Source organism: Ascaphus truei, chromosome 1, assembly GCF_040206685.1.
Source record: "Ascaphus truei isolate aAscTru1 chromosome 1, aAscTru1.hap1, whole genome shotgun sequence".
In the NCBI taxonomy this organism is placed as follows: Eukaryota; Metazoa; Chordata; class Amphibia; order Anura; family Ascaphidae; genus Ascaphus; species Ascaphus truei.
In genome coordinates, this window is record NC_134483.1 from 327,419,665 (window position 1) to 327,447,071 (window position 27,407).

Consider the following 27,407-nt stretch of genomic DNA (forward strand, 5'->3'; position numbering starts at 1 on the left):
TAAGAGGCCCTGCAGCCCATGTCCCTGCACCGAGCCACGCAATATTCCCAGCCGGCCCGGCGATCAGGGCACTATTGCACGGAAACTCCCATGGACTTCTGTTGCCATGCTATAGTGCCCAAATCAGCACTATCGCAGTTCAATGAATAACCCCCTTGGAATCGATCTGTGGGGTAAAAAGGAGCACAGCAGTGATCCCAACAAGATACGTTTTAGTAAGGGTAAGCTCTTCTGAGACATGTTTGTGAAAGAGTGCATTAGTATACATACAAAATGTGTATGTGACTGAGGGAGAGCAGGAGCGGTGAGCCGTTATAGGGAAGTGACTAGATTTTGTATCTGAGAGGTGCTGTCTTTATAGTAGGGATGGGTTGCATATCAATGGGGCAGAGGAGGATTACAAGCTTGGAGATGTTTTTAAGGTAGGAGGGAGGGATAAAGGACAAGACAGAAATACTGAACATATAGAAAATATAGGTATTGGTGGACAGCTATGGGTCATGGAGATGGAGTGGGGGAGACGAGAGCTCAGCACGGAAAGAGGCCAACATAGTGCATTCAGTAATACAAATGCTAGCCAGTAAACCCAAGAGACAGAAAAGGCAAGAGCTGCTAAGCCAACAGAGGGCATGACATCTACAACAAGAGTGCAGACCAACAGAAACCTTGGGTGCATGCTTGTAAGTACAAGAAGCCTGGTGCAGAAAATAAAGGAACTTGAAATTATAGACAGAAAAAAAAGCAGTGTGATATGTCAGGCATTACTGAAATATGGTGGCATGAAACACAGAGCTGTGCAATTAGTTAATACGTTATCGGGCAAATAGAAAGGATTGTGGAGTATATGTATTTGTAAAGCCAGATTTAAGACATTAGGGGTAAATTCAATACAACGTGGACAGTCAGGATTTTCTTTGCCCGAAAGGTCGTATCAGAGTATATTAGGGATTGGCGGTAATGTAGAAGCTTATATGACTTGAAATCTGCAATAGAACCCTTTGTTATGGCTTTAAACCACCACATCTTTGTTAGAATGAGAAAGTCAAACTGATGGTGATTCCATAATAATGGAAAAGGCAGAAAAACTATACCAAATTATTATTTTTGCATGATTAGCTGACTGAGTTTCCTTTAAATGTACTGCTAATCTAAGTAATATCTTTTAGGACACCCCAAAAAAACTGTTAAATGACCCAATTTATGGGGAACCAATTGGAAAAGGAGAAATACTGGAAGAAATAGCCAATATGTATCAAGTGAGGGAACATTTGGGAAATAGTGATCATATTATCATCCCATTCTTATTAATATCAAAAAGTGCATTTATATGGGATCAACAAAGATTTCATTTGAAAAAGACAATTTTAATCAACTAAGGAACAGCCTACAAGAAACAACTTGGGACGAAGAGGATAAAAACGATTATTCATGGGGAGCCTTTAAATCACTTTTGAATGTGTAGACATCAATGTATCCTAGGTAATAAATATAATTGAAACAAATCAAAACGAACGTGGCTAAATGAACCGACATCGGAAGAAACTGAATAGGATAGTATAAGGCTGCGCTTATAGTGCCGGCGACGTCACGTCAAAACAAATGCATTGCAGACGTCGCGTGCGCTTATCGTAAGCGCGGCGCAACAGCTTGGTTGTGATCGCTGGAAGTCATCTCAATTGGATTTTTCCAGCGATCGTAGCCTGACGTCGCGGTCACTATAAGTGTAGCCTAAGGCCTCGGGCATGGTCAGCGCTTAGGCGCTGACCCGTGCTGAGGCGCACTGCTGCTCGGCAGTGAGCCTTTGCAGCCGCAATGAGAGCGGCTTTAGCAGGGGCTCACGCACGCTTCCGCAAGCGTGCGTCTTCTGAAAATTTAACATTTTCGCGCTCATGGGAGCGCAGGGCCGGTCAACTCCGTGACGTCACTGGCCCGCCCCCCGACACGCCACCGGACGGCACGCTAATTAAGGCCAGGGAAAGCACCCGCTTTCCCTCAGCCTCAGCGCGCCTCCGCACGGGCTGAGTCACCATGGACTCAGCCTTAGTCAGAAGAGACAGAAGCATAATTGCAAAAGGGATGTAAAAAACCTAGCGAAAAGGAAATTAGAATACCAAACATGGAGTGAAAAAAAGATTCCAATAGAATGGAAAGAATCCAAAGAAATGATTCAAGTTATTATTCAGGATAAAAAAAAAAAAAAGAAAGAGTAGGGTAAATAGAACTAAGATTCAGAAGAATGAAAAATGTTAAGTGTTTGTAATCAACATTCTCAATCATTAACAGAGATTCATGTGTACAGTATACAGTATAAGCGTTAGCCGGCGATTATGGCTATTGCACATTAGTAAGCAGAAAATTTTAAAGAATCATACAACAATGTCACATACCTCAGTGTTGGCTTTATTTGCACGGCAAACCACTACAATAAATATGATCCCAAATATAATTCCTAGGGCCATGATTATGAAGGGAATGTTGGATACTACCCTGGTCTTTAAAAGTATTGACTGGAGCTTTCCAGCAGATTTGTCATCGATGAGGACACTCTGTAAAAGAAGCACACATTAAGCCTACGTGATCTGCTAACAACCCTTTTGCAGTCAGAGTCAGTAATGCATGAAAAGGGAATGCTCCAACAACTTCTAGCCCTATAGCCATTGTGGGAATAGCACAGGAGACATATATATATATATATATGCAAATATAGCTGTATGCTCATCTGCATGTCTTAGGCAGGTCTGCAACCCCGCCTTTCCCCATTATCACCCAGCATACAGCACTTCCACTGCAGCAAGGGATTCTGGGAAATGACATGCAAATGAGCACACAGTGTCACTTTTTGCCTCAATAACCATTTTTAACATGGTTCCCTATAGGCTTAAGCTTGCTGCATGGTCACAGCCTTGAGCACAGCCAGGGTTAAGGTGCATACCCAGAAAACCACCCACAGACAGCTGTTTCGACCTTGATGGGTCTCATCAGTGTGGGGTTGGTTCTACTGGGAATGCAAGAGAGGCTATGGGATAGGCTAAACCATAATACTGAGTTAAGTTATGGTGAGTAAAAAAAGTGACAAAAACCCTCCACAGGAAAGCAAATATGCAAATATAGCTGTATGCTCATCTGCATGTCTTAGGCAGGTCTGCAACCCCGCCTTTCCCCATTATCACACTGATGAGACCCATCAAGGTCGAAACAGCTGTCTGTGGGTGGTTTTCTGGGTATGCACCTTAACCCTGGCTGTGCTCAAGGCTGTGACCATGCAGCAAGCTTAAGCCTATAGGGAACCATTTTAAAAATGGTTATTGAGGCAAAAAGTGACACTGTGCTCATTTGCATGTCATTTCCCAGAATCCCTTGCTGCAGTGGAAGTGCTGTATGCTGGGTGATAATGGGGAAAGGCGGGGTTGCAGACCTGCCTAAGACATGCAGATGAGCATACAGCTATATTTGCTTTCCTGTGGAGGGTTTTTGTCACTTTTGTTACTCACCATAACTTAACTCAGTATTATATATATATATATATATATATATATATATATATATATATAAATAAAACGAAAATAGCCGTGTTAGTCCAGTTGCGAGAGTGCAGAATAAATAAGTACTTCAGTATTAGGGGATACCTTTTTTATTTGGACTAACAATTGATAGAATAGGATAAGCTTTCGAGAGTGTTCCTCTCTTCCTCAGGTCAGCAATACTGGTTTACAAAGGATTCTATGGCTAAAACAGAGATTAGGACCTTTAGTCACAAGCACCAACAGCTTCATACAAGATACCACAGATGTTCTCAATAACCATAACAACATCAACCAACTATCATCCAACACACTGCTAGTTACCATGGATGTAGAATCCCTTTACTGCAACATCCCCCACAAGGATGGTATTGAGGCATGCTTGCAATTCCTTTCAACATTCTCCTGGATCAGAAATACAGCGCTGATGTAATTACCAAACTGATAGAATACATCCTCACACACAACTACTTCAGCTTCAACAAGGAAATGTACCTACAACTAATGTGGACTGCAATGGGTACCAAGATGGCACCGCACTATGCCAATCTTTTCATGGCAAATCTTGAACAAAGATTCCTAACCACATGCCCCACAAATCCTACAGATACATTGATGACCTGTTTATAATATGGACAGAGGGTGAAGGAACCATAAAACAATTCTATAAGTCCCTGAACTAATTCCATCCACCAAATAAACTCAAATTGGATTATTCGGCAAAGCTAGTAAATAGTAACACTGAAAAATGGCAAACTACACACATCTGTATACAAGAAACCAACAGACAGATGCAATTACCTCCACAACTCAAGCTTCCATCCCACTCATACAAAACAAGGTATCATACACAGCCTGGCTATAAGATACCACCGGATATGCTCTGACACTGAAGACAGAAACAGGCATCTCACAACCCTGACCGAATCATTCAGAAAGAAGGGACACAAGCCAAAGACTATTGCCAGAACTATTACATCTGCACTAAAAGCCCCACAAGAACACCTGCTACAATACAGACAGAAAGAACCTACCACACGCATACCACTAGTGACCACATACAACCCTACCCTAGAGGGTATACGAAAAATAATCAAAGATCTGCAACCCATGCTGGAAGAGGATGTGACATTAAAAGAAATCTTCCCCAAACCTCCCATCCATGCATTCCGGCAACCACCAAACCTCAAACAGAAATTAGTCAACAGAAAACGTCATAACGAACATAAAGACATGGATAATGGCACAAAACCATGCAACAATACACGGTGCAAACTCTGCAAACATATATGCCAAGATCCCACAGCCAGCCACAACCATGGTACATTCAATGTTAAAGGATCATACTGCTGCACATCCAGGAACGTGGTGTATATGATTCAGTGCAACAAATGTGACCAAGGATGCTACATTGGGGAAACCAGCCAAAAACTTCAAAGCAGAATGAATATGCACAGGCATACTCCACCACGAAGAAGGAAGATACTGCTCACCTGTGGGACATCATTTCTCACAGCCAGACCACTCCATAAATGATTTAAAAATCTAAATCCTCAATGGAATGTTTAAAGGCACCCAAGAACGGAAAACATTTGAACTCAGAATGATAAGACTCTTTGACACCAAAACAAGAGGACTTAATGAGTATATGGGGTTTCTCACACACTATCATACAGTAATTGTTTGTAATGATTCTGCCTGCCAATCTGCCAATGTTCCTCTCCATACATTCTGCCCCCAGCCCCCCCACACAGCATCCCCTTCCCCCTCCATGCTGTTCCTTGTCACAGTTTTATTACCCTTCCAATGTCATCACTTTCTCACTTTACTTTATCTACATCGCTGTTTTTTTCTCCTTTCCTAATCTATGTTTTAGTCAAAGAATCAGTATTGTAAGTCAGTATTGCTGACCCGAGGAAGAGAGGAACACTCTCGAAAGCTTTAAAAAAAAAACTATTCTGCAATATATCTATATAACTGAACTCAACACCCACCCACAACACACACTCAGCAGCCACACACCACCTCACACCCCTTCCCACCCTAGCGGGACCGCCACACGGCACTCACCAGCCTCTCGCCACCTCACACCCTAGCGGGACACACACCAGCCACTAACTACCCACCCGGCATCCGTACTAAACACCCACCTGCCGCCTCACACCCTAGCGGGGCACACACCTCACATTTAGACATCACTTATGTCACCAAAGTCTACATTCTACTGTGGGTTTGTTTACAATAAACCATTTTAAAACAACATCGTATGACATTTTCTTCCAGGTTTCTATACATTATAATACAACCTTACACCAAATAGTCATCCTATTGTTCCCCTATTTATAAATAATACTACCTATTACGGAGTTACATCCCGGGCAACGCCGGGTATATCAGCTAGTATATATATATATATATATATATATATATATATATCCTCCACCGTATTGCATATAGCAAATAAAAAGATCACTTGTGAGCACATTTACATGTTTATTGGTGAAAGGCAGGGTTGCAGACCCGCCTAAGACATGTGAACGTGCTCACAAGTGATCTTTTTATTTGCTATATGCAATACGTTGGAGGTTTCTTGTTGCATTTTTCATCCACCATAACTTAAAACGTGATGGTAAACCCTAGTCTTGAAAATTGCAAAGCCAGCAGTACAACCAACTTCACACTGATTATACCCATTAAGGTTGAAACATGTCTGTGAATGGTTCCTCTGGCTTTGCATCTGATTCCCATGCTGTGCTTTAAAAGCTTATATGGGCTCCATGTAACAATGGTTTTTCAGACAAAAGGTGACACGATGTGCTCATTTGCATGTCATTTCCCAGAATCCCTTGCTGCAGTGGAAGCGCTGTATGCTGGGCGATAATGGGGAAAGACAGGGTTGCAGACCTGTCTAAGACATGCAAATGAACATACAGTAATATTTACAGTTGCTATATATATATATATTATATATATATAACTATCCGAGAACTGATAAAGTAGAGATAGCACACAGTAGGAAGATGACAAAAGGTTATATTAGCTTAAATAGCATCACAGATAACCAACGTTTCGACCCCACAGAGAGATCTTTTTCAAGGGGATGTGAAAAAGACCTCTCTGTGGGGTCGAAACGTTGGTTATCTGTGATGCTATTTAAGCTAATATAACCTTTTGTCATCTTCCTACTGTGTGCTGTCTCTACTTTATCAGTTCTCGGATGGTAACGTATATTCTTTCTATTTATTTTTAATGGACAAGCACCAGGCCTTATTATTCTCTTTACCAGGAGTGCCTTTTTGTGTGTGTGTGTGTGTGTGTGTGTGTATATATATATATATAATATATATATATTATCTATATATATATATATAATATATATATAAAACAAAGAAAGAATAACCCCGCATCCACTGTTAAATATGAATGGTCACCCAAGCATGTCTGGCGGTGCACACGGGAAATAGATAATAGGACAAAAACAGAGGAAAATGTTCCGTAGAGAGAACTCAAATGTACCAAATATGAGACTAATATACTGGACACCTAACAAGCTCCTATTGAACCCCCAAAATAACCACAACATATATATAAGCATATGAGTGTCACAGAGGAGTGCTACTGAGCATGGCAATATATATTTAAAACCAGAGACAGAACATAAAACACAGACAGAGCTCAGTTTTAGCACGTCTAGTGAAACTCATACACGGTACAGTGCCTAAATATATATGTATAAATATCTATTAAGTACACTACCGACACACTTTATTAAAGTGTGGCCGGTACCGCAAGCCGGGAGATTTCCCGGCTTGCTAGTGGCCGCCCCTCGGCGTGCCGCGCGTCAGACGCGCGGTCACGCGTCTTCGGGAGCCTGCGCCCCCTGCACGCGCGTCCAGGGCCCTGGTGTCCCACGATCGCGGGACGGCGGCAGGGGGTTCCGGGGGACCCGGTGGACCCGGCAGCGGTAGGGAGAGCGCCCCGATCGGAGGGCGCTCTTCCGCTGCTTCGGCGCGCGCCCGTCACCCTCGGGCGCGCGCGAGGCTACTGCTGCGGCCAAGAACGGGCAAATGCTCGAATAAACTTGGCCGCAGCAGTAGAATGGTCTTTTAGTTTGACATTTTTGGCCAAAATTGTTGTAAGCCCCTGAGCCAAATTCACGGCAGACCACAATTCAGGGGTCCCTAACGCTAATATAAATTCTTAATAACCTGTGTAATAACAGGAAGAATGATTTATAGTAAATCTGTCAATATTAGTTGCAAAGTTCTAAGTCTGATTGAAGCCTTTATTAACCTGTACATTACCAGGAAAAGCACTCTGTATTAGAGTTGTCACAACCATCCAGCAAGCAAACAAGTTCCCCTAGTTCAATAGGAGCTTGTTAGGTGTCCAGTATATTTCACAATTGTGTTTCAGCTAGTCCTGGCTGATTGGAGGTTGGCAACCTCCTACTTAATTTAAGCTCACCCCCTCCCACATTTAAATGGTTAAGGGCTCACTCCATAGCATCTTCCACACAGGGGAACTTGTTTGCTTGCTGGATGGTTGTGACAACTCTAATACAGAGTGCCTTTCCTGGTAATGTACAGGTTAATAAAGGCTTCAATCAGACTTAGAACTTTGCAACTAATATTGACAGATTTACTATAAATCATTCTTCCTGTTATTACACAGGTTATTAAGAATTTATATTAGCGTTAGGGACCCCTGAATTGTGGTCTGCCGTGAAGTTGGCTCATGGGCTTATAACAATTTTGGCCAAAAATGTCAAACTAAAAGACCATTCTACTTAATAGATATTTATACATATATATTTAGGCACTGTACCGTGTATGAGTTTCACTAGATGTGCTAAAACTGAGCTTTGTCTGTGTTTTATGTTCTGTCTCTGGTTTTAAATATGAGACTAAGCAATTTATTAAGCTGACACTAATACATAAAAAAAAAACAGTACAGAATAGTTAAAATAAGGCATGGACCCCTGACACGAGCACTGCAGAGAACACTTGTATATAAGAAGGGTGAACCACAACAGTGGTAATCAGTCCTATCAAATAGCAAAACACATTTACTTACATCCACCAACAATAAAGGTAGCTAACATGTAGGCATCTAGAGCACAATACTGTATGTACACAACAAGAAACACTTGCCATAAGAGTGCTAGAGTGAATATATCTAACTCAGCACATCAATCAAGAGCCATAATCTTTCAAGTCACTGCTTAAATAATACTCCGAGAATAAAGACAGCCTGTGAGAAACAACTCCCAGAGTGTGTGGTAAGTTATTATCAATAGATCTCCCAGGCATGCACAAGAAGCAATAAATCTCTGAATAAGCAGCTGGCCACATAGGATGTGTATGTGGATGAACACAATCTAAAGCATTAAGTGTTTGTGTATCTGTCCAAGAGCTTGCTTGCTGTAGATGGTTGTGGGTGATGTGATTGCAGGGAAAAATCAAACAGAGGTGTTGCTGCAGTATAGTTACGTGTACTGGTAAGAAGAATATTCCAGGGGTCCCGCCTAGCGCTCCCACTCCTACGCGTTTCATCCACAGACTAAAACTTGGAGTGGTCAAACATCTATTGATAATAACTTATCAATATAACCACTGTTGTGGTTCACCCTCCTTATATACAAGTGTTCTCTGCAGTGCTCGTGTCAGGGGTCATGCCTTATTTTAACTATTCTGTACTGTTTTCTTTCTTTACAAACCAGTGTAGTATATATTTGTATTCTTACCTCATTAAGGTGCATCACAGGGAAGACCAGGGTTCTTATATTTCCAGTAACACTGAACAAGATAAAAGGGAAGTAAATAATGTATAGTTAACATTAACCTGCTTTGCTAATTGAAAGGGAAGGCTTTACGCAGATGTAAACACACCTTTGACTAATCAGAGATTCTAAATCGATGACCCTCATTCTGTGTATGCAGTGCAACCTCCCCAGTTGTTTTTGTAACAAACATGGCGATGTTGCTCTTTTTATGCCACACGTCTTTCAGTCAGTGCCATTTTTTTTCTCCATATAGTTTTATTAGTTTTCCGCATAGTACAAATCACAGACATCAGAGCTCCAACAATACTCCCGAGCGAACGTTCTTATACAATGAGTAGAAATAATATCAATGAAATACTATAGAATAATCATGTAAACACTCTTAGCAATGTACGTACATTCTTGTTATGCTTAAATTGCAGATGATTAGAAATTAAGTCCACTTTAATACGGTTACTGTTGGAGGCTCGGTTCTAACAGGGTGATTTGTATACTATATTGCGGGGTAATAAGAACAAAGAGGAAGAACACGGAGAGAGAGAGGACAACCAAGAAGGACAGGGGGAGGGGGGTGGGGGAGAGGGGAAAGAGGTGGGGGGAGAGGAGACCTCCTCCTCCTCACAACCGTATTCTGTTTGATTGCTTTATATTAAATTTTGTATTACATTTAGCGCCCCAGCCAAGGATCCCATATTTTATGGATTATGGGGTCAGTGCCATTTTAATTGATCTTTTTACGCTTTTTTTTGTTGTTTCATTTTAGTGAAAACTCACCATAGTTCATTTCCTCTTTTTTATTGACTCAAAGTGAAGTGAAAAGTCAGGCTTAAAATAACCTGTCATGTAAGAACAGTTTCTTAAAGCCTCTTCTATTTCCAGATGAAGTGGCGCTGTAATCATGTGATCGCGATTTGCCAGTGGGACACACAAAAGGGTTAAGGCGTTACTGAAATAAATTAATGTATTTAGAATACTTACCGATACCCATCAATTTTTCTAACATAGACATTGACTTGCATTCGCCTAGCAGCTCGTATTAATATCCCAGTGAGCTGCAAAGTAAGGGAGAAAATGAGTGGGTTTCACAGAAAAGGGACAACAATGCACACAAACACACACACACACACACTATTGTCAGTGCACTCAGAGCACTACGGGATGGGCACTCGGAGCACTACGGGATGGGCACTCGGAGCACTACGGGATGGGCACTCACAGCACTACGGGATGGGCACTCGGAGCACTACGGGATGGGCACTCACAGCACTACGGGATGGGCACTCGGAGTACTACGGGATGGGCACTCGGAGCACTACGGGATGGGCACTCACAGCACTACGGGATGGGCACTCGGAGCACTACGGGATGGGCACTCGGAGCACTACGGGATGGGCACTCACAGCACTACGGGATGGGCACTCGGAGCACTACGGGATGGGCACTCGGAGCACTACGGGATGGGCACTCACAGCACTACGGGATGAGCACTATTCCCCCGAGTAGATTTTAATCATTGGCAAAAAAAAAAAAATAACGATTGATTCATCATTTTATATACCTGTTAGTTGGCAGATTACTGTATAAATGCTGACTCCCAGTGTAAATGAGGAGCTATTTATTTATGTGTTATTGCACTCGGAACAAGCGTATAAGCAACACAATTCCTATATTCACTGACAGAAATGGGCTTTAAATCTAGTTTTGGTTTCCCAGGCAAAGAGGGAAGTACCTTCATTAATATCACATGAAGGAAGTCTTGAGTCAGTGTTTCTAGGTTCACTTGACTATGCATTGAACACTGGGCCACCTACTCAGTCACATGGAATAAATGGATGAGTAGGCAGCACTATATTGGGTCATGTCTTTTATTGTTGTGCCTCAACCTCTGCTAAACAAAATTCCCCTGAAAATTGCTGCTGTGCACAAATGTCAATATGACTATTGCCTTGTGAGCAATGTTTATCAGCTTCCCCTCTTAACTTTGCAAGATGGTATAGATGTAGCAGACAGTACTGCTCTTGTTAACTCTGGGCAGTGATTTAGCACTGGCGATATGAAAAGCAATGGTTAAGAAGGGAACGCATGTGTTACTTACCGCAGTATTTATGTTTTAACGGGGATAATAACGCCTGTTACATCTCTATGAGTCCGGAGATTTATTTATGCAAGAAAATACTTAGTGGGAGAGTTGGTGCGATTGCTGCTTTAATTTATTTGGTATTTCTCATGATTTTAAAGTGGGAAGTGGCCATGTTTAAGAAAGGGCTCACAACAGAGTGAAAAATAATATATATATAAATATCTGTATTTGTTAATAAAGCACAACTTTCATCCCATGGGAATGTTGTCTCCTAATGTCATCGTCTGTACCTGCATATGCAATAACACTGCAAATGTGCCATTGTGGAGGATAGGGCTACTTTTACAATTTACCCAGAAATCTCTGCCTGTAATGCTAAGAGACTGACATTGGCTTTCTTAAAAATAAATGCGAAAAAAGGGCACAGAAAGCAGAAAAAAAGGGAGAAGAGAACAAGATTAACATTTATGGATATGAGCAGGAAAAAGCAAAAAGGACAGTCAAGTAGTGAAAGAGAAATATACATTGTCTTTTCTTGTCAAAGTGCTACAGGTGTACGATACATAATGTTCTGTCCAAAACAAAAAACCTGCGAAACAGAGAAATCCTCTTTTTTTCAGGTTGGACATGTTGAAGTTATTTAATATATCCCGATTTCAATATTAGGGAGCTATTTGCACATTCCCTACTCTGCTTGCTGAAGACAAAGCTCCCACATGATGCATAATACACCATCTGAGGTCATTCCAATGATCTAGAAAGTTATCTTACCGGATTAATATCTAGAAAGGTTTCATGGTCTTCTTTGTTTGGATGCATGCCAACTATGTCTTTAACAAGTGCTTCAGCAGCCTGGTAAAAATGGGGAGATGACAGAATAATAGGGGCTCCTGTTTAAAAAAAAAAAATAAGTACAGTAATTCGTTCAATGCATGATTCAATCAGTGTTGCCAAATGAACTCTATTTCATGATGTTGTACTCTAGGCTTGGCTTTCATTGACTCTCTTTTCTGTAGACACGTAACACTCCTGTAAGCCCCAATGCACTAGGATTACCTTTATGAAGCAGGGTCTCTATCGAAATGTCACTTTGACATGGAGTTGGGTTGGCAATACTAAATTAAATGCAAACACTCACTGCAAAGGGTTATTAATCAGGTATCAGTTGTAATATATATTGAGTCAGCAATAGTCTAAAACTAATGTGGGCATATCAGATATTAAACACTTAGGGCCTATTCACTAAACTTCGATACATTCATTGCATTCATTACCAATTGGGTTTGCATGTTCCTACCGAACGCTATGAAATTTGTGTAAAAACGATGTTCCCTAAGAAAAATTGCAAATTGTTTAGCATTTGGTAACAAAAATGCCAAACCGCACTAATTTGTGTTTGCTTAACGAGCGAAATGGACTTAACGTTCCATTTCGCTCCAGCAGTCTGTAATAGCTGCAAAGAGAGAGCTGCATGTCCCTGCACAGCTCTTACAGGCGATCGCCCAGTTTTAATATCCCAGTATTGAAGCAGGGGGCCTCCAGAGCTGAACCGCATTAATTTCAGCCCTGGGGACCAACTGCACCCGAGTTACAGGCCCCGGTATGAGGTGCCTGTATCTCCTGTGCGTTTAAATGACCCGGTCACTCGGGAAGCAGGGGGTCCCAAGACTCAAATTAATGCGGTTGAGCTCCGGAGACCCCCTGCTTCAATACTGTGTTATCAAAATAAAATAAAAGCAACTTCATTACCTTAGCAGCTAGCTGCTCAGGCAATGAAGGGGTTAAACTGGTTTATTGGTGCTACAGGGGTTGGGTGAAGTGGGTAGTTTCCCCAGGGTGGGTGGTTAGGCCTACCGGGAAGATTGCGGGAGTAGTTAACGGCTTCATTACCTTAGTGGTGTAACCGCTGAGGTAATGAAGGGGTTAACTTCTACTTCAACCCTCCAGGGATGCCTAAACACCAACCCTGGGGCAACTACAAGCTTCACCCATCCCCTCTAACAACAACAAAGCAGTTTCTGCTATTTAACCCCTTCATTACCTTAGCGGTTAGCCACTACGGTAATGAAGCTGGGCTGTAATTTTATTTTTATTACCTAGGATTGAATCCAGAGGTCTCCAGAGCTGAAATTAATGCGGGTCAGCTCCGGGGATCCCCGGCAACAATCCTATGCAGTAAAAATACAATAAACTCTGTCAGATGCAAATCACGATTTTGATCGCGCTGCCCTTTAGGTGGCGAGAATACAATTTGAGTGTTTAACCTGCGATTTGCATCTTGGAGCTTTGTGAATAGCATTTACTGGCAAAATAAAAATCGATTTTGAGCGTTTTCAGCTACCGCACGTCTTGTAATAGTAAGAGTACGAACGCTCGTTAAAACACAATTTTAAAGTGATTTTGCCATGTTATCGAAGCTTTATGAATAGCTAAACATGCAATATGGCATGAAAAGTGCACTTAACCCGCGTTAAGTCACTTATCGAAGTTTAGTGAATAAGCCCTTTGGTCCCGAAATGTACAGATGTAGACGTTATTACACCCGCTGATGCACTGCATTAGGACATACGCTATAGTTTTTAATCAGCCGTGTGCCAGAAAGTGGTGGGGCTTATAAACTATTAAACCCATGCTAGCACAACAGCGGGAGTAAGAAGTAATGTTTGCTACATTTGTAATAAATTAGTAAAATCTGTACAACAAGTTCACCTATTGATCGTGCGTGTGTGTGTGTGTTTGGATCGCTCCAGCTGGATGATCAACAATCAAAACATTGTGTTATGGGGCATAATTATCGCAGGCTCCTGGCTGCTTATCTAGGGCAAAAAGAGTGCAAAAAAAAAACCCCACCAGATTTATCAAAGAAAATATCATTTACTGCTATATAATTTGTTTTCCTTGGTAAAACTAGTGCTATTATTTCCCTCCAGCTTTGCAGTTGGGAGTTTACCCCAACAGCTACATAGTTACTACTATAGCTCATCATGAATAAAATAAAATCAATGCATACTCTTCTAGATACTACAGTACAGTACATCTATGTATATAAAGCACAGTGAAAACATAGAAGACTCTTGTAGACGAATGTATCATACTGACACCAATTACTGTGCCAGTTGTAACTACTGCTTTATGCACAGTACTGTACAATATGTTAAAGAATAGCAATTGTGTTTCAGCTCTTTGCTACCAAGTGGATCAAGTTACATTTCCATTAAAGTGTAATGTGTGAAGATTAATCAATGCTTTACAAACCATTACACTGGGGAAAATCCAGCAAGTTTATAAGTCAACGTAGGACTTGTTTTTTGATGAAAACACAACTTTTTTTTAAAGCCGGTTCGACCAGTCCTTTAGCGTATTTGTTTTTCACAACTCAATTCATTACTGTACAGCAATATGGGGCAAGTTTCTCTCACATATTTCCAACACGCCTCTTTCCTTATCCATCATAGTATACACACTCTTACAGTTATACACTCATATCTTCATTAAGATGTGTCATACCCTGTTTGCATTTTCTGACATTTAGTAGCCCGGAGGGAAGGCAGTTTCCTGCTGGGACACAGAACCCTGCATTGTTAGGATTGACAGATACATTGGCAAACACCATTTCTGGAGGAGAGAAACGATAGACTGGGATTTTCTTGACATTTGCACTGCTTTCATAAACGGCATACAGGGACCTGGAACAGAAAGAGAAACCTCATAACCCCATATGACTGGTGGAAAAAAAAAAGGGAGTGCTTTATAATATTACATTTAAAGACGTGCAAGGTACAGAGAGCAATTCATCTCATTCTTAATAATAAAAATAATGTAATGACTTGAAAACTAAAGTAATTTGATGAAAAAGGAAAGCCAGGTGCAATAGCACTTGCTAATCATTGTGCTCTTGAAGATTCCCAGGCTGAACACATTTTCCTACATCTCAGATCCAAGTCTCAGCATGAATCAGATTTAATATTAAATGAGTACATGAATATTCCGACTGATGTTACCTGTTATGCACGGCACACATTGAGTTATTACCAGAAGATTATAGTTGAAACCCGCTTATGATAGCACTGTGTTTCATGCAACGGTGCAGCCTGAAACGCAATGAATAATAAACTGGTATCCTACACCTTTGCCAAAGGTACCCTTTATGATTTTGACACAACGGGACTTACATTAAAATAAGACTATCCACCTGCCTGAAGTTTATAGCATGAGTTATCCACCTTATCTTTGGAATTAGCGGAGAGCGCCAGTAATGAGAAAGAGATCATGGATTACATCATATTCAGCTATTAAGACAAATTGTTTTGAAACACATGCACCTCCTATTACTGAAGAGCAATATTATAATGTCAATGTGTGTATATATCCCATGCAGCCATACACACACTGTGTAGGTTATAAGATTACCGTATTGCTATTAAACACTGGAGTATGACAGACGGTCATAATCTTTAATAAACAATAGTATTAATGAACATGGAAACACAATCTGCTATTTCACGGTATAGTATTTTAACATTTATATTTTAAAAAATGGTGCAACTAGGAGGACAATGATAACACTCGTAACGGTCAGCCCAAATAATATAATAGCAATATCTTCATCTCCAAGGAAGTGGCTTTGGTTTACAAACCATTGCAGAAGTAGACAGTCTTAAAATGTACTGCTCTAGTTACAGTTTCATATATGTGTGATGGAAGGTCCATATGGGACCTGAAATGCTGTTTCTCCTCTCCTCCTCCGCTGTTACGATAAATGAAGAATTGTATTGTGAACTTGTGAGGAGTAGAGCTCTAGTTTGTACCTCTGTGCTGCAGGAGACCTGCACTTTGAGGAATTTGTTTGTCTATGTTGTATTGGCTGCACAAGCAGGATTCTCCTCGCCTGAAACTGTGTCCCTGCACTTTGGAACTGTACATTATATTTACAGACATTTTATTGACAGTTAGGGACAATATATGTTATGGGCTATTTAACAGACAATTAACAGTTACAGACCAGATTAAAATGTGAGACAGCTGAAGTCTTGAAAGAACTTAAACTGAAGGCGGTTTTGAAAGTATCTAGTAGATTGTTCCAGTTGTGAGGTACATGGCAACAGAAGGAGGAGCGACCGGATTCTTTGTTGAACCTTGGGACTGTGAACAGTGTTTTGGAGTCGGATCTCAGGTGATAAGTGCTGCGTGTGGTAGGGGTGAGGAGCTTGTTCAGAAAGGTTGTTGGTTGCCTAGAAAGTATTTAAAGGCAAGACAGGAAAAAATGCACTTTGCGCCTGAATTCAAGTGATGGCCAATGTAGTTCCTGGAGCATTTTGCAGCGTTGTATGTTGTAATTACATTGTAGAACAAAGCAGCATATTGAGTTGTAGAGGGTGTCTAGTTTGCTAAGGTGAGTTTGGTATGCTGTACCATATACCATGTCCCCATAGTCAATAATTGGCATTAACAACTGCTGTGCAATGTGCTTTCTGACCAGCGGGCCTAGGAAGGATTTGTTCCTATAAAGTACACACAGTTTTGCATGTTTTGGATGTCAGGGTATAAATAGGAAACCCAAATGTTAAATGGAAATCAAGCCATATGCCGAGATATTTAAAACTAGTGACCAGAGCATGAATGGTGTTAGAGTTGGTTCTGATCTGTTCTGTCATTGGTAGCTTTAGAAATTATGCTTAGTTCCAATTACTGGGGAAATCCAGTCTTGAAAAATCATATTGAATTACATGTTCAAGGTCAGAGAGGCTAGGGCTGTATGCATATAAGATTGTGTCATCTGAATAGATGTGCATTGAAGGAGCCTTAAAAGTTGTAGGAAGATCATTAATGAAGACGGAAAAGAGTAGGGGCCCCCAGAAAAGAGCTTTGCAGGACCCCACAGGTGATATCCAAGATGTTAGAGCCCAAAATAGACACATGTTGAGATCTACCAGAAAGATAAGACTGAAACCAGTTTAAAGCGTGTTCCCTTATTCCAAAGCACTGAAGCTTGTTTAACAAGATAACATGGTCAACAGTGTCAAAAGCCTTTGCAAAATCTAGGAATATTGCACCAGTTAGTGGTCCCAGTTTCATTTCACACTGTATCTCGTTGCAAATTTGAAGAGGGTAGTTACTATGGAGTGGTTTGGGCGAAAGCCGGATTGGATTTGGCAGAGGAAATTTGTCTTGACTTAATTGGGAGTGGACACAGTTTCCCATGCCTTTGGATAGTATTGGGTTAAGTGTTTGTCCAGTTGCAATAGTGCAGAATAAAGGAGTATTTCAGTATTAGGGGATACCTTTGTTATTTGGACTAACAATTGAAACTATAAGACAAGCTTTCAAGAGTTCTTCTCTCTTCCTCAGGTCGGCACTACTGATTTTACAAAGATTCCATGAGCTTAGCACCGATGGTAAATAGCACACGAGATTGGTCTTTAGTTGGAAACAATGTTTTTGTCCCCACTTTTGTAGGCTAGGACAATTCTAGCACTTTTCCAGGTCTGTGGGATATGGCCTGAAGACAAAATAGAGTTGATTAGGGAAGCAAGCGGTTTGGCAATGGCTGGGGCACGGAGTCGTAGGAACTTTGATTGCAGTAGGTCAGGTCCACCGTGGCTGTTTAATTTTAATGTTAGGAACACTTGTGTAATCTTTTCTTCAGATACTTGGACAAATTGAAAATTGTAAGCACTGTTGGGAGTGGGTAGAGATATAGGGGTTCTCACAGGTTGGGCTTCACGATTGTAGTTAGGGTTGGGCTTTGATAGTAGGGAAGTAGAACACCCAACAAACTATTAATTGAATGCGTTTGCAATGTCAGTGGGATTTGTTAGAGTAATATCATCCGTAATGATATGACATGGTTGTTGATGACTAGAAGGCTGGAATATATTGATGATGACCTTCCAGAAGTTTGCTGGATTTGATATATTCTGATAAAGATTGTCTGTGTAATATTGGGCGTTTTCTAGTCTTGTTTGTCTTGTGCATATATTCCGCAGGCATCTGTAGTTATTAAGATCCTTGGTAGTGTCAGTAACTTTGTATCTTGTTCACAAGGCATCCCTAAGATTGTACAGAGCAATAAGGTTGGTTGTAATCTAAAAAAGGTGGGCCCCCGTATTCTTATTTTGCGTAGTGGAGCATGGGTATCACAGAGGGTTTGGAAATAATGAAGCACAGAATCAGGATCTGGTTTCAAGTTGATTCTGTGCCACGGGCAGTTGGTAAAATCTTCCAGAAATTGTTGTGGGTCACTTAAAATGTCAGGTAAGATACCAGAGGATTGGATTCTGTTTGCACAAGAGAATAGAATTCAGTCTAGCAAGGAATGATTGACAGATTTTAGATTTGTCCATGTAGATTAGTAAATTAGTTGGTTAAATGTAATGACTTGTGTCATTACACAAATTTACTAACTAGGATTTCAAGAGATGTTGGCCTTGGGGGGCAATTTAGCAGCATCAATTGTAAGAAGTCTTCAATATAAAATAAAACACTATATTTGACCTATATTTCCTAGAAATTGAGTATCCCTGAATGGAGATAGATGCATCAAGTATTTTAGGAGTTAACCATGTTTCGGGAGAATTATGACTTCAGGTTTATGCAAAAGGCACCATTGCCCTTAGTTCATCCTGTTTGGGCAGCATGCTTTGAATATTATTATGGGCAACAAATAACCCGTTTTGGAATTTAAAGGGAGAATTATCAGGGTATGGGTCAGAGTTGAGAAGGGAGGGCCTGGGTTAAGCTCAATATCTACTGCAAAAGAGAGTAAATGTATACATAGACATTTTAGTAATGGTTTACAACGTGCAGTTGTGATGTCTAATGTGCCATTAGAAGGAGTGGTTCTAGGTTTCCTGGTTTTCAGAGCTCACCACGAACATTCCGTAGATAATGCAAGACGTTTGAGTAGTCCAGGGTGTATGTGTACATTGGGTGTGGGCCAGGAGAGGGAAGTTTGCAGTGAATAGAGAGAGTAACATTTACATCAGACATGAAGTACCTCTAAGTAGCAGGTTCATCATCAGAAGAGTGTATGAAAAAAGACAAGGCTGTGTACTGTACTTTAGTGGAGTTTAAAGGGTTTCAAGGCAGTCAGTTGAATTGCCAAGTTGATGTAAATTGTTGAGTAAATAATACAGGATCATTGCCCTTCCAGTCTCCTGCACTTCTATGCACTTATAATATGAACATTATATACGCACGTTATACAGGCATACCCGGCATTAACGTACGCAATGGGTCCAAAGCATGTATGTAAAGCGAAAATGTACTCAAAGTGAAGCACTCCCTTTTTTCACTTCGGTAGAGGTAGGGAGCCGGAATTGCTGTTCAGGACGTGCCTGTGTCCTACTCACAGGAGCATGCGTGTGCTGCCGTTTTCCAATTGGGAGAGGGAAATAAGCGAGTCACACCACTACGGCGGTCTGCAGGGCTGAATAAGTGTCCGTACTTGCGAAGCGAGTGTACGGACACAGGGGAATGGTGCTATCGTAAATATGTCGGTACTCGCGAGTGTCCGTAAAGTGAAGGTCCGTATAGTGGGGTATGCCTTTATACATATACACACGCTCCAATAGAGAGTCAGAGCCAATTGTTTCCAGGTTGTGGTGGGAGGGTTATCTCCACGGAGCCACGCTGCGGTTTGATGTGCGAACCGGAAGAAATGCAGGGAGGTGTGTGTGCAGCCGGAGGAAGATTTCTTGTGGGACACATGGTGTTCACGTAATCCGGTACACAGAATACCAAGGCACTACCATTGGACTACCGCATGCCGTCAAGGAGGCATCTCAACATCTGAAAGGGCTTCCGTTTGGACCCATGCAGCAGCTTGGCAATTGAGTATAAGTCATACATGCTTTTATTCTAGCTCTGTTTATGAGTGCGCATTTTTTCTTTTCCAGTCAGATAAAATTATTTTTGATATTTAACACACTAAGAGTGCACCTGTTTTCTTTTTGTTTTATACATACATATATATACATACACATATACAGTGCTCGACAAATAATGTCAAACAAATGACAAACCTGTCGCCCGTTGCGAGTGGATTTAGGCAGCTGGCGACCCGTGCTGCAGCTCAATGAATCCCCTGCTCCTGCCAATTTTTTTTTTTTTTTTTTTAAATAAATAAATAAATAATCCCCCTCCCTGATTGGGTTAAAAAAAAAGTTTAAAAAAATGGCGGCAAATCCCGTGGTCCCGGCGCGCGTGCACAGGGCAAGCAGAGTGTCCTGCCATTTGCGCTGCCTGTTCCCCCCAGCAACCCAGAATCCCCCGCATCCCTCCCCCCCCCCCCCACTCCCCACGTGGGACGGAGGGGGAAGCCCAAACCAAGCCCCGCGCACAACCCAGCCCCCCCCCCCTCTGCTCCCCACGTGGGACGGAGGGGGAAGCCCAAACCAAGCCCCGCGCGCAACCCAGCCCCCCCCCCCTCTGCTCCCCAAGTGGGACGGAGGGGGAAGCCCAAAACAAGCGCCGCGCGCGATCCAGCCCCCACACCCTCCCCCCTCCGTCCCCACGTGGGACGGAGGGGGAAGCCCAAAACAAGCGCGCGATCCAGCCCCCCCGCACCCTCCGCTCCCCACGTGGGACGGAGGGGGAAGTGCCAACCCAGCTTCCCCCGTGCGCGCCTCCTGCGCCAGTCCGCCTCCTGCCCATGATCTCCCCCTAATCACATGCCCCCGATCCTCGCTTGCTGCCCGGGGGTGTCCGGGGAGCGTGCTGCGGCGTCGGCCGCTTCTGGGGGGGGGGGGCCTGGGGGGACCTGCTGCTGCTGCTGCTGAGGCCCACGCTGCGCTGTGTGTCCCATGTCTTGGAGAGGGCCCACTGCCGTGCGGAGACCCCACTGCTGCCACGTGTGACCCGGTGAGTGTGTGAGTGACAGACTGAGTGTCTGTGAGTGTGTGAGTGTGCCTGTGTGCCTGTGAGTGTGCCTGTGTGCCTGTGAGTGTGCCTGTGTGTCTGTGAGTGTGCCTGTGAGTGTGCCTGTGTGTCTGTCAGTGTGCCTGTGTGTCTGTCAGTGTGCCTGTGTGTCTGTCAGTGTGCCTGTGTGTCTGTCAGTGTGCCTGTGTGTCTGTGAGTGTGCCTGTGAGTGTGCCTGTGTGTCTGTGAGTGTGCCTGTCAGTGTGCCTGTGTGTGTGTGTGTCTGTGTGTCTGTCAGTGTGCCTGTGTGTCTGTGAGTGTGCCTGTGTGCCTGTGTGTCTGTCAGTGTGCCTGTGTGTCTGTGTGTCTGTCAGTGTGCCTGTGTGTCTGTCAGTGTGCCTGTGTGCCTGTCAGTGTGCCTGTGTGTCTGTCAGTGTGCCTGTGTGTCTGTGAGTGTGCCTGTGTGTCTGTGAGTGTGCCTGTGTGTGTGTGTGTGTCTGTCAGTTTGCCTGTGTGTCTGTGAGTGTGCCTGTGTGTCTGTCAGTGTGCCTGTGTGCCTGTCAGTGTGCCTGTGTGCCTGTGTGTCTGTCAGTGTGCCTGTGTGTCTGTCAGTGTGCCTGTGTGTCTGTCAGTGTGCCTGTGTGTCTGTCAGTGTGCCTGTGTGTCTGTGAGTGTGCCTGTGTGTCTGTGAGTGTGCCTGTCCGTGTGCCTGTGTGTGTGTGTGTCTGTCAGTGTGCCTGTGTGTGTGCCTGTGTGTCTGTCAGTGTGCCTGTGTGTCTGTCAGTGTGCCTGTGTGCCTGTCAGTGTGCCTGTGTGTCTGTCAGTGTGCCTGTGTGTCTGTGAGTGTGCCTGTGTGTCTGTGAGTGTGCCTGTGAGTGTGCCTGTGTGTGTGTGTGTGTGTCTGTCAGTGTGCCTGTGTGTCTGTGAGTGTGCCTGTGTGTCTGTCAGTGTGCCTGTGTGCCTGTGTGTCTGTCAGTGTGCCTGTGTGTCTGTCAGTGTGCCTGTGTGCCTGTGTGTCTGTCAGTGTGCCTGTCAGTGTGCCTGTGTGTCTGTCAGTGTGCCTGTGTGTCTGTCAGTGTGCCTGTGTGTCTGTCAGTGTGCCTGTGTGTCTGTGAGTGTGTCTGTGAGTGTGCCTGTCCGTGTGCCTGTGTGTGTGTGTGTCTGTCAGTGTGCCTGTGTGTGTGCCTGTGTGTCTGTGAGTGTGCCTGTGTGTCTGTCAGTGTGCCTGTGTGTCTGTCAGTGTGCCTGTGTGTCTGTCAGTGTGCCTGTGTGTCTGTCAGTGTGCCTGTGTGTCTGTCAGTGTGCCTGTGAGTGTGCCTGTGTGTCTGTGAGTGTGCCTGTCAGTGTGCCTGTGTGTGTGTGTGTCTGTCAGTGTGCCTGTGTGTCTGTGAGTGTGCCTGTCAGTGTGCCTGTGTGTCTGTGAGTGTGCCTGTCAGTGTGCCTGTGTGTGTGTGTGTCTGTCAGTGTGCCTGTGTGTCTGTGAGTGTGCCTGTGTGTCTGTCAGTGTGCCTGTGTGTCTGTCAGTGTGCCTGTGTGTCTGTGAGTGTGCCTGTGTGCCTGTGAGTGTGCCTGTGTGTCTGTGAGTGTGCCTGTGTGTCTGTCAGTGTGCCTGTGTGTCTGTCAGTGTGCCTGTGTGTGTGTCTGTGTGTGTGTGTGTGAGTGAGTGTCTCTGAGTGTGTGTCTGTGAGTCTTCTGCGTGAGTGTGTCTCTGCGTGAGTGTCTGCGTGTCTGTGAGTGTCTGAGTGAGTGAGAGTGAGTGTGTGTCTGTGAGTGTCACCCTCTCCCTGTGTCGCCCTCGCCTTCTCCCTGTCGCCCTCTCCCTGTGTCGCCCTCGCCCTCTCTCTGTCTTTGTCTCTCATTCTCTCTGTGTGTGTTCTGTGTCTCTCTTTGTGTGTCTCTCATTTTTGTGTGTCTCTCATTTTTGTGTGTCTCTCATTTTTGTGTGTCTCTCTTTTTCTGTGTGTCTCTCTTTTTCTGTGTGTCTCTCTTTTTCTGTGTGTCTCTCTTTTTCTGTGTGTCTCTCTTTTTCTGTGTGTCTCTCTTTTTCTGTGTGTCTCTCTTTTTCTGTGTGTCTCTCTTTTTCTGTGTGTCTCTCTTTTTCTGTGTGTCTCTCTTTATCTGTCTCTCTCTATCTGTCTCTCTGGCGGAGTCCATAGAAGGACAGGCCGCGCTGAGCCCCTGCATACTCAATGAGGGGGCTCACGCGAGCGTCCGCAGGCGTGCTGAGGCGCTGGAGTTTTCAGCCGACAGCCAAGCTGTTTTTCAGCTGTTTTTCAGAGCACTGTCGGCTGAAAACATCCAATCAGCGCGGAGCAGCGTCAACGTCACGGCGCCTTGACGTCTCTTTATCTGTCTCTCTCTGTCTCTCTCCCACTCTCTCTCTCCCACTCTCTCTCTGTCTCTCCCACTCTCTCTCTGTCTCTCCCACTCTCTCTCTGTCTCTCCCACTCTCTCTCTGTCTCTCCCACTCTCTCTCTCTCCCTCTCTCTCTCTCCCACTCTCTCTCCCACTCTCTCTCTCTCTCTCTCTCTCCCACTCTCTCTCTCTCTCTCTCTCTCTCTCCCTCTCTCCCACTCTCTCTCTCTCTCTCCCACTCTCTCTCTCTCCCACTCTCTCTCTCTCCCACTCTCTCTCTCTCCCACTCTCTCTCTCTCCCACTCTCTCTCTCTCTCTCTCTCCCACTCTCTCTCTCTCCCTCTCTCTCTCTCTCCCACTCTCTCTCTCTCTCTCTCTCTCCCACTCTCTCTCTCTCTCTCTCTCTCTCTCTCTCTCCCACACTCTCACTCTCTCTCTCTCTCTCTCTCCCACTCTCTCTCTCTCCCACTCTCTCTCTCTCCCACTCTCTCTCTCTCTCCCACTCTCTCTCTCTCTCCCACTCTCTCTCTCTCTCCCACTCTCTCTCTCTCCCACTCTCTCTCTCTCCCACTCTCTCTCTCTCCCACTCTCTCTCTCTCTCTCTCTCTCCCTCTCTCTCTCCCACTCTCTCTCCCACTCTCTCTCCCACTCTCTCTCCCACTCTCTCTCTCTCCCACTCTCTCTCTCTCCCACTCTCTCTCTCTCCCACTCTCTCTCTCTCCCACTCTCTCTCTCTCCCACTCTCTCTCTCTCCCACTCTCTCTCTCTCCCACTCTCTCTCTCTCCCACTCTCTCTCTCTCTCTCCCACTCTCTCTCTCTCTCTCTCCCACTCTCTCTCTCTCTCTCCCACTCTCTCTCTCTCTCCCACTCTCTCTCTCTCTCTCCCACACTCTCTCTCTCTCCCACACTCTCTCTCTCTCTCTCTCCCCCACACACTCTCTCTCTCCCCCACACACTCTCTCTCTCTCCCCCACACACTCTCACACTCTGGATCTGGATATCTTAACTGCACTATACTACACTGAAATAACCTATACTGCTTACTTCCAGATCTGACTCAAGCTTCACACGGAAGACATCGAACCCCCCCTAACCCAGAAGACAGGTAACGAACACCTCCCCTCCAATGTATAACATTGCGGGAATGAGGGTACCTGGACTTTGAGGGTCTGCGGATCAGGTAAGATCCCAGACGGGATTGCTGCTTTAAATATTGTGAAGCGGGGGCATCCAGACACTAGTTAAGGGGTGCAGGAAACTAGTCATCCACATCTGGCTTTTTTTTTCTAGATTTGACATTTATACACACACACACACCAAGGACTAATTGTAGTATAATGTAATACAATAAATAAACTAATATCAAAAACGAATGTTCTTACTAGGAATTTATTCAATTTATGGCTTTTTTTAAAATGCGTGGCTGGGGGCGGGACTAGAGGCGGGGTTGGGGGTGGGACTAGGGGCAGGACTAGGTGGCGAGTAGATTTTTTGGTTCGGCGAGTAGATTTTTGGGTGATTTGTCAAGCACTGCACATATATATATACACACACACACACACACACACACACACACACACACACACACACACACACACACACACATATATATATACAGTGTTCGACAAACCTATACATTTGCTCACCCCGGGCGAGTGGATTTAACCCCCGGGCGAGTAAATATTGGCCCAAGCAGCACACGTTTGGTACTAGGTGGCGAGTAGATTTTTTTGTGTGGCGAGTAGATTTTTTGGTGATTTGTCAACCACTGTATATATATATATATACACATACTGTGACAGAGTCACTAACTCAGTAGGCTGGAATAGTGAATGGAGAGACGCTGCAGCCAGTTCACAGAGTGTTAATCTCCTCAGACAGAAAGAAGCACACCTGCAGCCTAATTAAACAGGGGCTGAACGATCAGTGAAACAAGTGCTTTAAAAAGCAGGAAGTTGCTCACACAAGGTGAGCTTGTTTTTCCACAGGAAGGTGGAGAGAACTCTCCTGGCTGGGAAGCCGTTGCTGTTTATCTGGTCCCGCAGTCCTGCGAGGAGCTCTGCTGCTGGGACCCCAACCCAGGGTAAAGATAAAGATACAGATTGCTGCGAGGCTGGACAAAGCCTGCTCCCCGGAACCGTGTTCCTGTTTGCTGCTGGAGCTGCTATACAGATAAGACTTTATTCTTATACGTATCGGTAAACCTTTGTGTAGCATGTTTTGGGCATGACCAGATAAGCTGGCTGTCTTGTTAGTAAGGGCTCAAGAAGTGAGTTAGTTTCCCTAAAGGGAACAGGCTTTAATTTTCAAGAAAGTAGTTTCTTAAAGGGACAGTGCAACCGTACTTTATTTTGGTTGTGGCTAATAAACCACTATAGTTGAAAGTTTCCCATCATGTCTAGCGTCTTACTGACCCCGCCGTGAGGCCGTCCTGCCACAATACATACATACACACACACATATATATATATATACATATATATATATATATATATATATATATATATATATATATATATATATATATATATATATATATATATATATATATATATACAGGAATACCCCGCATTAACATACGCAATGGGAACGGAGCATGTATGTAAAGCGAAAATGTACTTAAAGTGAAGCACTACTTTTTTTCCATTTATTGATGCATGTACTGTACTGCAATCGTCAGATACGTGCATAACTGATGTAAATAACGCATTTGTAACAGGCTCTATAGTCTCCCCGCTTGCGCACAGCTTCAGTACAGGTAGGGAGCCGGTATTGCTGTTCAGGACGTGCTGACAGGCGCATGCGTGAGCTGTCGTTTGCCTATTGGGTGATATGTCCTTACTCGCGAGTGTACTTAAAGTGAGTGTCCTTAAACCGGTGTATGCCTGTATATATATATTTATACATCTATACAAACAAATAGATGCTGGGTGCACACAAACATTGAACTATAGACCAAATAGTCACCCTGAGGAAGGTCCCATTCTGTAGGACCGAAACGTTGGGTTTCTGGATGTATTTTTGCTTTCACTAATACACTTTGATTTTCAACATTGAGTGCTGTCTCTTGTTTACCAATCCTTGGAACGGTAACGTACAACTGAATAAATGAGTTCTTCAGTATTAGGTGATACCTTTTTTATTGGACTAACAATTTATGTCATAGGACAAGCTTTCGAGAGTTATCCTCTTCTTCAGGTCAAGCAATACTGATATACAAAGGATTCTATGGCTAAAACAGTGTAGAGAGAGGAAAAGAAAAAAAAAACAGATATTTACTGTAGATAAGGTAGGGTGTTAAATGTGTTTGAAGCCAGGGGACAGTGTCAAAGAAAGGTGGGGAGGGGGAGGGATACTGGGGGGGAGAGAGAAAGTGTGGATAAGAATAGAGGCAAGCAGGATAATTACAAGCAATTTTGATAGGGTGTGAGAAAACCCATGTCCACATTAAGTCCTTTGGTTTTGGTGTCAAAGAGTCTTATCATTCTGAGTTCAAATATTTTCCGTTCTTGAGTGCGTTTAAACATTCCATTGAGGATTTTGATTTTTAGATCATTTATGGAATGATCTGGTTGTGAGAAGTGATGTCCCACAGGTGAGCAGTATCTTCCTTCTTTGTGATGGAGTATAGAGTGTCTGTGCATATTCATTCTTTCTTGTAGTTTTTGGCTGGTTTCCCCAATGTAGCAACTTTGGTCACAAAGCTTTGGTCTTGTAGCGCGAGAGTGTCTGTGTGAGAGACATACCAAATGCGCACTCCAACTGTTAGGTATGTATATACAACTTTGTTTTCACTTTGGGCGCCGT

General features: G+C 43.5%; 1 protein-coding gene across 1 annotated transcript in view; it reads right to left on the reverse strand.

Annotated features, from left to right (window-relative positions):
* SCARB2 (scavenger receptor class B member 2) overlaps positions 1-27,407 on the reverse strand; it is a 78,216-nt gene that overhangs the window by 5,160 nt on the left and 45,649 nt on the right. Inside the window, exons 7-11 of the mRNA XM_075606710.1 lie at positions 14,894-15,072; positions 12,158-12,276; positions 10,285-10,358; positions 9,268-9,319; positions 2,388-2,546 (exon numbers count right to left, since the gene is read on the reverse strand). Of these exons, the coding sequence (XP_075462825.1) occupies positions 2,388-2,546; positions 9,268-9,319; positions 10,285-10,358; positions 12,158-12,276; positions 14,894-15,072 (583 nt within the window). The remainder of the gene's footprint in view (positions 1-2,387; positions 2,547-9,267; positions 9,320-10,284; positions 10,359-12,157; positions 12,277-14,893; positions 15,073-27,407) is intronic.